The sequence below is a fragment of the Emys orbicularis genome, chromosome 18, assembly GCF_028017835.1.
Source record: "Emys orbicularis isolate rEmyOrb1 chromosome 18, rEmyOrb1.hap1, whole genome shotgun sequence".
Lineage (NCBI taxonomy): Eukaryota > Metazoa > Chordata > Testudines > Emydidae > Emys > Emys orbicularis.
In genome coordinates this window covers 12,222,490-12,235,982 of record NC_088700.1, presented here as the reverse complement: position 1 = coordinate 12,235,982, position 13,493 = coordinate 12,222,490, and the positions used below count along the sequence as shown (strand labels likewise).

The 13,493-nt window shown below is 40.0% G+C and overlaps 1 protein-coding gene across 1 annotated transcript in view; it reads left to right on the top strand.

Moving 5' to 3' along the window:
* The first annotated feature begins 5,571 nt into the window (after positions 1-5,571).
* The window catches only part of GPR107 (G protein-coupled receptor 107), a 28,834-nt gene continuing 20,912 nt past the window's right edge, over positions 5,572-13,493 (top strand). Inside the window, 5 exon segments of the mRNA XM_065418684.1 lie at positions 5,572-5,691; positions 9,807-9,841; positions 10,988-11,043; positions 12,137-12,184; positions 12,186-12,246. Of these exon segments, the coding sequence (XP_065274756.1) occupies positions 10,994-11,043; positions 12,137-12,184; positions 12,186-12,246 (159 nt within the window). The 5' untranslated portion in view covers positions 5,572-5,691; positions 9,807-9,841; positions 10,988-10,993.

Genomic DNA, 13,493 nt, shown 5'->3' with positions numbered 1-13,493 from the left:
GCTCATCTTTGTCATGCCCAGTTTCAGCATCCTCTGTGCAATCTGCACATAGATGTCTATATTTCTTCGGCTATTCCATAGCTGTGCTTGCACAATCTCTTCTCCCCACAGCCCGAGGAGCGCTGACTTCTTTCCTGCTCCATGCAGGAATGCATCTTGTAACTCACTATGCATGGAGTTGGCAAGGTCGGATGCTCACAGAGGTGGGCTATTATATGTGCTTGCCAAGATGGGCAGGAAAAAGCATTTCAAAAGCACACTGAGGCTTTCAAAGTCTTGACCTCCACTGCCCAGGGGTCAGAAATAGTGACCAGAGCAACCACTGTTGTTTGGTCAGGGGCATTGTGGGTTAGCTTCTTGGAGGACTGTTAGAGTCAACACAGTAATGCGGAGTCAACACTCGCACCGTGTCAGTGCAAGTAGGTGAGTTGTGCCTCTGCATCATTCTAGGAGGTGGTGTTCTTGCATCGCTGTAACCGGGTGCTGACATCAGCAGAAGACAAATTTAGGTGCAAACACATGCAGAACTAGATTGAAACAAGTTGATTTGGTTGGTCTAACTTTGTAGTGTAGACCAGGCCTAAATGACGTAGTACGCAAATACCTGAATGTTGTGCTATCCAAAATGGAACTATTGAAGGGCCATCTATTAGTAACCATAACAAATCTCAAATCTCTTACATGAGGGCTTGAAAAACTCACTGGCCCTTGGCAAGTAGGAAGCTTTCCTTAGTGATAAAAGGAAACTAAGCCATATTTTTTGGCAGGGCTTGAACTTGAATTTTTTAAAATTTCTTACAAATGTTTGGCATTTTAAGCTATTGCATTATTGCCTTCCTGAGATTGTTGCTTGGGCTCATGCTCACAGGCTTCTCCAGCAGCAGTAGAGTTAAATTGACAAGACACTGGTTAGTTGCACTACCCGCTTGAAAGCAGTAAATCCAGAAGACTGGTGTCTTCAGAAAGCTGTGAGCAGCAACCAAGCACTAGACCAGTTTCTCCTGGGTACTACTATGTTCTCTTCCTCACTTCCCAGACTTTCAAACTGACCCTGGCCAGTAGTTCTCCTAGTAGCTGTTGGCTGTGCCCCCTCACCTCACCCCAAGCCCAGCATCTCAAAATGCTGGGTAATATGGCATTATGTCCTCAGTAGTGCAATGAAAATAAAGTATTTGCTTCTATAACACAAATGAGCTTATATCAAATCTTGTGTTATTACACAGGCATCATGTGATCTTTATAACAGGGAAAACTAAGGGTGAGAGTTTACAACCCAAAAGATAGGAAATGCTTAGTTAAATGCACACTAATCACCCTTAAAGTATTTGCAGCAGTAAGAATGTTCTTATATTTAAAGGGGGGGTGGGGAAGTGACTCACTCCAAAGCCAATCCCCATTCTATCAATTACACTATTATTTTAAGGCAGCAGGCTTTGTGGGAGGTTGATGTTAAGAGTTACAGTTCTTACTTAGGCACTGACTCGCTGTCTCTGGGTGAGTCACTTATCCTCTCTGCCTGTTTCCTGAACAGTAAAATGGAATACTGATATAACCTCACAGGAGTGTTGTGAGAACTGACAATGACTTCCCATTGAAGGAAAAGAAAGGTGCTTAAAAATCAAGCTTATGATATTTATATAGGGATTTGACAAAATGCATGCTGGAAGTGCAGCATCTCCCCTTACCACCTTTTATGTAGTGGCTTCCAACTTTTAAGCAAACACCTAGCTCATACATTAACTGTATCGTGAGAAATCCCTTGTAAAATGTTTCTGCTGTTGGCTCTTCACTTGTAACTAACTACACCAGGTCTGTTTGCCAAATTAAAGGCCACAGCTTGTGAGTGAATATTTGACATTACACTTCCTGAAACAAACTGCTGACAACAGAGTTGGTTAAAGAACCCACATAATTGTGTTTTCACAATAGTTAACACACTGGAGCAGAGTGTTCCTTCTGTTAGAATTTGTTGTTTGCTTTTAGAAAGAGATTATTTTGTTTCTCATCCTTCAGTATGAGGGTCATTTTTATAAGTTTATTTATGAAGTATCTTTTCTCTTTGAAGATGCAAAGAAATGCTTTGCTATTGAAAGGCTAGTCCATACAAGTAAGATTCACTTGGGGAAACTCTCTCCTTGGGAGTGCATGTGGTCTGTGACTTTAATATTTTGTGCAGAATGTTTCAGAGAAGGTCAGAAACATGGGGGGGAAAAAACCCTCTGTACTTAAAAAAACAACAACATACACATGGAAAGTATTTTCAAAGCTGTTCCAGAAATAACTTTCAGCATTTTCTTTAATTAAAGAGATGGTGATGTCTTCATGGAGCTCCCCTCAGGCCTAATCTGTACTTCAGATCTTCCTGTACTATGAAACAGTTTTCATTATTAGCTTTTAAACTACTTCAGCTAGTATAGTGGTATTGCCCTATGTGGACAAAGCATCACTTTTTTTATTTTATTTTTTTTAACATGACAGAAAAAATCATTAGCTTTTGACAAGTCCTTAAAACTGTTTTTTAGGTGTCTGGCACAACATTGGGACCTTAAATAACTCTTGTTCAAATTGTTTCATGGCATGGGAAAAACCTATTGTAAAGGTCCCAGCTACATACTTGTCAGTGGGTGGTCAACTTTGATGCAAAGTAAGGCTAAAATAATTGGTCTCCTCTGAAATCACTGGAAGCGTTCCCACTAACAGAATTGTACAGAAATTCTATATTGTTGTATTAAGAGTTTCTTAAATAGTTGTTAAATGAACAAATATATCTTACCTTACAGCAACTCTTCAATTCACTAATTCCTAAGGGAGAAAATATTCTGTTCTATTTTACATCATGTTGTCTGGTTAGTAGCTTCCTGTGTAATTAGTTTTAAGATGCTAAAATTTTAATGCATTATTATTATATTGGAGTCTTTCTTTAAACAGTCTCAGATTTCCATTACTCATGTGGGATAACCTTCCAAAATCCATTATACAGCTTTTCTGCAAGTACCTGTACTTCATGTATGAGTTACAATTATGGGTGTTTGGTGATACCTCAGTTGTCCATATCCCTCGTCACAGGTCGACATAACTTCTTATTTTGTCTGGAATTAAACAGTATGCAACGTACAAGTAGCCTTCTTAGTGGCCCTGAGCCCCCATTTTTATTGCAGATCTAAGGACCAAATTCTGCTCTTGTTTATACTTGTGCAACCCCACTTGAAATGAAAGCAAAATTTGTTTGAGTCTTACTAGTGGGAGGCAAGATAAGTATTAACAATTTATAATCTTTAAACTGCTGGTTTGGTATGTTCATGGGTGCTCTCCAACCATATAATTTTTCTTATTAGAAACTAATGACAAAATGTGCCATTTCTTCAAAAGATGAAAATCAGTCAAATGGATCTATAAACTGTGCAAGTATTTAAAGCTGGGTAAAAGTAAGAGCAAAAATATTTTGGCTGTAATGTATTACACTTTTTTGACCATCTTTTGGTGAGGGAGTATGCATGTTAATGAAACATTGCTGATTAAGTATAGTTTAAGTTGAATTTCTTTTCCAAACATCATTCTTTCTTGGGCTGCAAGCAAATGCTTCTGATTGCAAGTTAAACTACACACCCCCTCTTCAAGATAGAAGATTAGATACCACAGAAGTGTTCTGTCTCTTTTCCACACTCATTCCCCCCCATATCTGGACTGGCGCTTATACCAAGCGTGGGTAAACTATATCGGCTGTATATTATCTAAACAGTATAGGTTTCATATTTTGGATTAATAATCATTATATGGAGAGTAGTAGCAAATGAACCAGATAGATTCTTGTTTCAAGTGCAGAAGTATGACCCAGAAGCCAAAGAGAAAACACTAAAATAATCTGTTAAACAAAGAATGAACTGTGAAAATGTGCCATTAATATTTTTCCTTCAGAGCACTGGTTATTCACATCTGGTTATTCACAAAGTTAACCTAATAATGGGGTTACCGCTTATTAGAACTAGTGTGCATATATGTATGTGATAATTATGCATAAGAGTGTTTTAAATTGGGATCTCAAACAAGTTTAATAGAAATCAGAGATAGGGTGAGAGAAGAGAACCTATTAGTGTGCTTTGTGGATCCCCTGCTCAGTTCTCCAATGCCTTGTCCAGGCTAGCTTTAGTTTGCCTGAGCAATGAGGGTTTCAGGAGTATTCTACTATCTAATACACCTTCGCTATTAAACTGATCAAATTCAGCCTACATTTTTTTCTTTGCTCAGTTTCATCCTATTATTCCTGGGAGTGGAGGCGACTATCTCCATCTTTAATCCTTATACCCTTCATACGGCTGTCCAATTTCTTAGTTAAAAATTGGACAAACAATACATGCTTCAAATTTTCCTCTTAAATTAGTCTTAGTTCTTGTTTCTCTGCTCTGACTGCCCTCTGGTTGTCGATTTTCAAGGAGGGAGATGTCCCAGACTATGCAGAATTCTAGGTGTACCAATGCAAAATAGTAGGGTTAAGACCTTCCTACTCCATGCTTTGGCATCCCTGTGTATAACACTTTAATGTTAATTGCCTTTCATCTGAAAATCATGATGTGCTTTAAAAGCCTTACCTAATTAAGCCGCCTTACCTTCGTTAGATCAAAAAGGGAAAAAAAGGATCACTTCCTCCAGTGCTGAAACACAATTACTCTAGTAATTTAAGCCAGGAGGTTGAGAATACCACAGCTAAAATTCCAAGGGGATTTTGTGTACACAGAATGTAATTACTTGAGGTGGAACTATGCTATTAGTGGAATTAATACAAATGTTCTTGAAGTGCAATGGAAACCTTCATGACCACAGATATCAAGTATCTCATTTTGTCTCACCTAAAAGATGGTATTCTCAGATGAGTGTCCATTAGCTATAAGATGAGGCCTTCATTGAGTTCTAGAAGGGAAAATGGCCACTTATTGAACTACCTACTCCACTCCTCCAGCACCTTAGGTTTTTGTCGGATCATCTAAGCATTGACCCAGCTTGACCTTGCTTAACATGTGAGATTTGACAGGATCACAGTATAATGTGGTATTTATAACATACCTAAATGAGAGCTGGGCTTGGGCCAGGGAAATGTATTTGAATCAGCTAATTCCTCTCTAGTTTGCCACAACAGCTGCTTTCTAGAAAAAGCAACCAGTATTGAAACCGTGACTGACTGTCTTGATCCCCCAACAACTTTATTTTTTGTGTTGCGATATTACACTAGGCAGTGGAGCCAAGACAATAGTCTTCATTTGCATCTTTATCATGAATACACCAGGGAAATACTGAAGAAAAATTTCTTTAATATATTTGAAAAATATTGTGGCATTCAGATGATTTGAGTAGTTATATTTGACTAGCTCTCATGAAGTAGTTGGTTCTATTCTGAAGGATGCCCAAAACTGACTTACATTTGGCTCCTTGAGTTTACCCAGAGTCTGTTTTTGATAACAACTTCACTTAAGTGAAATGTCACTGTCTTCCCTCCCCCACACAACAAATCTTTAATTGGCAGACACCTGCCTGTTTAACTGTTATAACAATTGTCTGTTAAATCTCTTCCAGGATGATGTGAGGCAGAAAGTTCACCTCAGCACCTTTGGCTTCTTCAAGAGTGCGTTCGTGATGGTCAATGTCAGCAACCTTTCACTGAAGGGACCTTGGAGCCTTGATGACAAGAGCAACTCAGCAGTAAGTGACTTTGTATACACATAGAGATCTTCCATTAACATTCGTGGAACGTAGCAAGTATTGAGAGAAAGGAAGCTCCTGCACTTCTTATCCCATTATAAAATAATCTCTCACTATATACAGCAGTACAGGAGCAGAGAAAGACGTACACTTTAGGAAAAGAGAATGGTCAGACTACTGGTGCCTTATCAAGCTCTGGGTGAAAGCCTATATTCAAGCTTCCTGTAAAATTCTTTGAGTTGAATACTGTGACCCTTTGAGCTGGGGTTGCTTCTTAAGTTGTACAGCTATTAGCTTTTTTCCCACTGCTGGCAGTTACAGTTCTCTTGCAGCTTAGGTGCATTTAGTGTTATTTTGCATGGATCTGGGTAAGCTACTCTAGCATCCTCTCTCCTTATGGAGAATCTCTAACTGGTCTGCAATGATTATGTTGGGAAGTGGTGATCTCAAATTGCTTCCTAAACAGTCCTCCCCAATGGATTTTGTAATGGTCCTCTGCACTGTTACTGTTCCTCTAAACCACATTACAAAGCATAATTATTTGCTGCACTAGCAAAATCTGTACATGTTTTTTGAATAGGGAAGATTCATAGATTCCAAGGCCAGGAGGGACCATTTTGATGATGTTTATGTACTTTTGTGTCCCCATGGATGCTCTGAAACTTCGTGTGTGTGTGTGTCACACATAGAGAAAAGTCAATAAATAAAAGTGGAATTGATCATGAGCTCCACGATCTAGAATCATAGAAGTGTAGGACTGGAAGGGACCTCAAGAGGTCATCTAATCCAGTCCCCTGCGCACAAGGCAGGACTACATAATAGGTGATCTCTCTACTTCCATCCATCTCCACCCTCTGACAAACAGAGGCTAGGGACACCATTCCTTACCCATCCTGGCTAATAGCCATTAATGGACTTAACCTCCATGAATTTATCTAGCTCTCTTTTAAACCCTGTTATAGTCCTAGCCTTCTCAACCTCCTCAGGCAAGGAATTCCACAAGTTGACTGTGCGCTGTGTGAAGAAGAACTTCTTTTTATTTGTTTTAAACCTGCTGCCCATTAATTTCATTTGGTGGCCCCTAGTTCTTATATTATGGGAACAAGTAAATAACTTTTCCTTATTCACTTTCTCCACACCACTCATGATTTTATAGACCTCTATCATATTCCCCCCCATAGTCTCCTCTTTTCCAAGCTGAAAAGTCCTAGCCTCTTTAATCGCTCCTCATATGGGACCCGTTCCAAACCCCTAATCATTTTAGTTGCCCTTCTCTGAACCTTTTCTAATGCCAGTATATCTTTTTTGAGATGAGGAGACCACATCTGTACGCAGTATTCAAGATGTGGGTGTACCATGGATTTATAACTTTGCCACTAACTTAAATCATATTATTACTTATTCCTGAGTGAAAACTTTTCCCTATTCTGGTTGCAAGTAACACACATGACTACTAAAACTGAAAAAGTTAGTGGAAGGGATTCTCTGTTTCTGTTTCACTTTGTGTGTTTGACACAACTGTTTAGCATCACTTTCACTGTGGTGTTGATCACTTCCTGTCTCATGCACTCGCAGTTTGGTGGTGGTCTTGGGCCTGTCCACTCGAAACAGTGGAGGAGCAGAAATCCCCTAATGGTGGTTTTTGAAAAGGGAATTCAGGGCCTACTATTCTTAAAGGGTGCTTATTAGAAACTTTTTTCTCTTTTCTTTGACTAAAAAAATTGAAGTAATTCAAAACAACAGTGTCTCTTTCTCTCATACCTTTTGGTGGACAATTTGTCTTCAAATCCACTTTAATGGATAGTTTCCCTCGGGACTGTCTATATTGAGTTGAATATTCTCTAGCCTGAATAGTCTTTAAATGAATTTCAGTTCTTCTCTCTGGTTTTAGTCTAGCTGCTAGCCAGTTCCCTCATCTAGGGCCATCCTTTCTAGTGTGTAAGGAAGACTGTTCTCCTATTCCAGCTCTACACAATATATGCCTAACAGCCTGCTTGTGAATGCTCCACTTGCCTTCATTGTGTAAAAGAACCCTTTCATCTAGTGTGAAAGTAGAGCCCTCTTCAGAAGCTGCTGCCCAGTTGCCTAAAATTTTCTTCATGACTGCCGAGACTGCCATTGCGTTGGCTACCAAGACTTCAGAACAAACCCATGAGTCTGAGCGCACGAATGTGGGGAGCAACCAAAGTCCTGGTGGCCCAGGTAAGCCTGCCAAACCTAGTCAGACTGTACTGCTGCTGCCAGGATTTCTGGTCCAAGTATGTGCAACAGTTTGTCATGGCTAGACTCCTTGAGCCATAGGGGAAAAAGCTCTTACTTTAACCCATTCATGATATCTCTTTGGATATCTGTAACTTCCGGCATAGAAACATTACCAGTTGGTGTGTAGGAATATCTTGTCATGTGACAGTTCACATACTATTGTGGATAGAGCTCTGCGTGGATACAAAATTTGTATCCGCATCCAATCCGCGATCCACAGAAATGGTCCGCGGATATAAAGCAGATATCCGTGGATTTGCAGGGCTCTAGTTGTGGAGTCCCAACTCTCTGAACAAACTGTTTGCGACTCCCAACTATCAAGCTGTATTTGTTGTTACTTATGTGGTTCAGATTAGCTGGATTCTACTTTGATTACAATGTTTGGCATCCCTTCAGCAGCTACTTACCACTCTGGGGGTAGTTGGTAACACTTTGCGGATGGACTCCAGTGTAGAAGTGAGAAACTTTCTTGGTATCTTAGTTTTCAACTATGTAAAGCTCTTTTAGATTTTGGACCCGGCTTTCAGGATTGGTCCAGGGGAAGTGGCTGCTAACAGTCCTGTCAGAGTGCTGTTGAGGAGCCAGTGTTGAGGCAGAGAGCTGCTGTGTCTATAGCCTGGTCCATAATCTGGGAGGTTTGACAACACTAGCCATGTGGGCTATCCAATGCCTTTCCCCCCAAACAGAAGAATTCAAAAGAAACTCCACAAGGAAACCCTCAAGTCTGTGGGGTTTTCTATGTGTGTGTTCTGGACCTGAATTTGTCTGTTTGAAACTAATGGAGCCAAATTGTGTCCTGACTTATCCATGGTGTAGCCTTATTGAGCCAGAACCTGGCACCTTGTCTTGATGTGCTAAATTCAACTAGGCTCAACATCACCCTTTAGGCTCAAGTCTCTGACTCTTGCTCATCTTAACACAGTGACAATGATATCTTCTACGACAGCAGCCTTTCCCCGAGTCTGTGTGGCTTATTGTCTGGGTTCTTTATCGGCAGGGGTGCCAGTATCTGACGATCTCTGCTCTGATCAGATTACCTGAAAACAGTTTGTTACCCTGTCACTGAGAAAGGGGTAGGAAGAAATGTAGGAGGCTTATTTTAAATGGCTCGAGGTGGCTGTCTTGCAGTAACACTCACAATTTCCAGTGTAGCTTTAGGTGAAAATTGACTGCCTGCTCTTTATGTTTGTACTTAGGCTACTAGGTTTATAGTTATGAAAACAATACTGGCACTAAATAGATAGAAATAATCAAATCTGCAAATCTCTTGAGAGCTCTGCTGCACGAGTGTGCCTGCTCTTGCCTGGTCTTGTATTAAGAAATGCAGCATGTGTGTTGGTACAACATGCTGCCATCCAAGGGTCATTGCCTAGGCTCGGGTCTTGAACTCTCACTTCCTGATGGCTTCTTGGAGGCTTCTATCTCCAGCCAATGTTCATAGAGTCTACTGAAGTGGGACTGTGAACGGGATGTGCTGTTCCATCACGGCCTACTCATCAACTCGAGAAAAACTTAGTTTGAGGACAGTAGCTCAACCTTAATCTGGTAGATAACACATGACCACTTACTGTGACATTACTGTGGGAGGGCTAGAACAGTGACTTCTTTAGTACTAGTATTTCCTGTGAGGTACATGAGTCTGGAAAATCCAACACTGTATTGATCTTTAGTTGGTGATCGTATGGGGTCAAAGATTTGCCTTTTGGATTTTAAATCTGGTAGGAAGCTGGTAGGTAGACAAGATTAAAACTGGGTAGTGTTATGGCCAGGCACAAAACAGAAGAAAATACAGCATGTTTGCAAATTTCTGAATTCAAAGTGCCTGAATTTGCTCTAAATGCTCTATTCTCTAGGTGACAAGTCCAAAAGAAGCATAACAGCAACTCAGGTAAGACTGAAACTGGTTGTTTTCAGGATAAGCTAATAGGAAGGGGTGGGGGTGGATCTTTCAGACGCAAGCTGGAGTGGAAAGTGGGTGTATTGATCAGTGTGGGGTATAAGTAAGCCCTTCGTTTTCAGTTTAAACCGATTTTTACCGAAAAATTCCTGGGTTTTACAAAAAGTATTCCATTTTTTCCTGATTTTTTTTACCCTACTTTTGTATCATTCAAATATATAAAAATAACTTGTTTTATTAGGAAAATATAATACATTGCATGAGCTACATGTATTACGATAATACATTAGTCTGTGTGTATATGCAAAGCTGCCTGTTGAAGTAAGGCTATGTATTAGTCTAGAAAATACACACAATAAACAGGCACGCACGCAAGCTCTGAAGTGTGTGCGCATCTGAACGTATTGATGAATTTCATTTTCACCGCTCTGAAGTGTGTGTGCATCTGAATGTATTGATGAATTTCACGTTCACCACGTACACATTTCAAGCTCTTAGCAGATAATGGTTAAAAGATTTGACACACTAAAATGGGAAGAAAACAAAAATCTGTCAGAATACGTTTCAGAACACAAGGAAATATTTGAAAATTCAAAACAAAAACAAAAACAGGAGAAAAAGATGAAGTTGAGTGTATGTGCTGCAAATGGTGTGGCCCAATTATTAAATAGAACTATTAGCCTAAAAATATTTACAAGTCTACAACAGTAAACTGTTTATTCAAATGAAAAGTTTTATTTGGGGATTAGAGATGTATTGTTTTATTAAACTCAGAGGTGGCATTGTCTTTTGAGTTCTGTCTTAGTTCTGCAGCAAACCACATTGATGAATGGAATTCAAAGTATTAATCTACTGAATACTTTCCCCCCCGTCTTTCCGTCCACCAAAATGAACCCTGATATTTACCCAGAAAAATTAATAGTTTTTTACACTGATTTGTTTTTGTTGTTGTGGTAATAAACTCTGATCAATTCCTGGGAAAATTTAAATAAAATAAATACTGAAAACGAAGGGCCATAGATATAAGTCATGCAAAGTACACCATGTATTTCTGATTTCATGACACAACTGCAGTATTTACCTGTTAGAAGGCACTTCTAGATGCATTTTATTATTATTATTACTCTTCTTCCCCAGAATGTAATGGAGCAAGTGCACCATTTTCATAAAGATAAAGGAACTGTTTCATTCCAGGTAAGATTTTTGTCAGTAGCTCTTCCATAAACTCTTTCCCTTCACTGTAGCAGTCAGTGAAAAATATAAATCCACTGCCCCCTTTCATAATCTCCCATTCCGTTAATAAATCTGCCTCTCGATAGCACATACATTTTTTTGGATGGATTCTTCTTTTGGGGAGTAAGATCTAAAAGACTTGTTCTTTATAAGATGCATTAGCGTGTCTTGTAAACCACTCATTCACATGGTGCTCCTTACAGTGTACTAGTTTGAATGTAATAAATGTTGCTTTCTGTAATTAGGGATACAAAAATATATAAAAACTTAAATTAACTATGGGTTGGCAGTGTGACACCAGTCTAAGGGTACGTCTATACTTACCTCCGGGTTCGGCGGTAAGCAATCGATCTTCTGGGATCGATTTACCGCGTCTTGTCTAGACGTGATAAATCGATCCCGGAAGTGCTCGCCGTCGACACCGGTACTCCTGCTCCGCGAGAGGAGTACGCGCAGTCGACGGGGGAGCCTGCCTGCCGCGTGTGGACCCGTGGTAAGTACCTTGTATAACGTAGCTGAAGTCGAAGTATCTTAGTTCGAACTGGGGGGTTAGTATGGACCAGCCCTAAGAGGTAGATCTTCTGGGTGAGACCAGATTAACAAACTTTCTCACTTCAGTGCTCTTACTTGCTTTGTCTAAAACTTAACTGCTGGCTACTGCTGATAAAACAGATTTTGTGGCATGTGACTGAGTTTGTGGTTTAGCCTTAAAAATTGTTCACATTTTACTCAGTTCTAATCTTGTGGTTCTGCCTGTCATTCGTAGGACATTGTACCATGTCACACAAAATAAGCTATTGAAATGCTATGATTCCTGTATCTAATGGCACTGGATTTACCAGAAGGCATAGTCAAGGGATTAAGTGTAGGGATGGAGTATATTTGACTTACAAACAGTGGCATCTTGCTAACTTTGTGACTGTACAGGTACGGAAAGGGGGCAGTATGATCCTAAATGTCAAGGACTTTTCATATTCCCATGGAGATTGTTTTACAGCAGAGCAATGCTTTTCTAAGGTATAAATATGCTGACTTTCCTTGTTCTTATTTTTTGTTTTATTTTAATATCAGCTCTGAAAATGAAGAAGGTCTGTACACTTTGCTTCCACAAGTGTGTTGGCAGTGTTGTGCAGACCAGTGATCAGCTCCTATTGAGCCTTGATGTGAGTATCACGTGTAAAACATAACTTAGAGCTGTTGCATTTGCTTAGTCAGTACCGTGAGATGATGCATGAGACTTCAGCATAGGAGCACCAACTCATGTGCTCTGCACAGATTGCTGGGGGAGGCAGGGTGGAAGTTGGGGTGGGGAGACCCAGCTGTATCCAACATATCCTTCTAATGTCTCATTTCATAGCAGCGGCATCCTCTAAGGAAGTAGTTGTAGTATCAACTGTGGTGTAATAGGAAGAATTTAAGGAATAAAACATAGTGCCAGAAAGAAGTGGATGAAGATGTAAAGACTCCACCAGGGCCATGCACAGCCTGCATACTGTGACCTAGATGCTGTGATGAGGGGAGAGCCAATGTAGTGGTGTGTGCTTCTCTTCTCTCATCGAATCCTTTTTCTTTACATAACGCCAGCCATTAAGGGCACTGTCTAAATCTTAGTTATCAGCCTTCTTGAATTTCTGTGAGTTCTGTCTTTCTAGCTTAACAGAGGATACATCACCGAAGGGAGCATCTGAATAGCAGAGTATTATCATAGGTGTTCTAGGAAATGTAAGAACTTGGCAGCCTAAAGCTTCCCTGAGCTTCACCTTTATAATCTGCAAGAATGAGATGGATGGGTAGGAGGGGAAATGAGACTCGAGTTGAAGGTGGTGGTGGGTGGGGTTATGTGAAGATCCAAGTTGATTTAACTGGTGTTTCGCTTTTTTATGTCTGTTAGCACCAGCCTCAGTAGGGCTTTTTAAACACAATCCGAACAAATTCCAGCTTTTTAAAAAAGCACTTGAAGAGTTCAGTTGATGTGAAAACTTGGTTTCACTTGCTGTAGCAGTGATCTCTGTAGTAGAATTGCAGTAGGAAAGTGCTTCCTTCCCCTTGACAGGAGAAGAAATCTATTGTAACAGATGTAAGAGATTTTAAGTGTTTTATGAATCTTTGTGAAGGCTTGTACACATTAGAATATGAGCTATGCTTCGTATTTAAACAAGGCTCTGGCTAGTGTGTCTGATTCAAGTATGGACAGACCATACAATTCACTGCTTGTAATAAGTTGTTCCTGGAGGAAGTTACATTCTGCTTCCCTGAATTACCCTATGCAACTCAAGCAGCAGAAGGCATCTTCAGTTCCTGTCCTCTCTTATTGTATAATGTTACTGTTCATGATTAAGCAGCAGCTGCATTTCAAAGAAGTGATTCCTATGTGTTTAGTGTGCAGTGTTCTGGGACTCCTTGGGGTGGA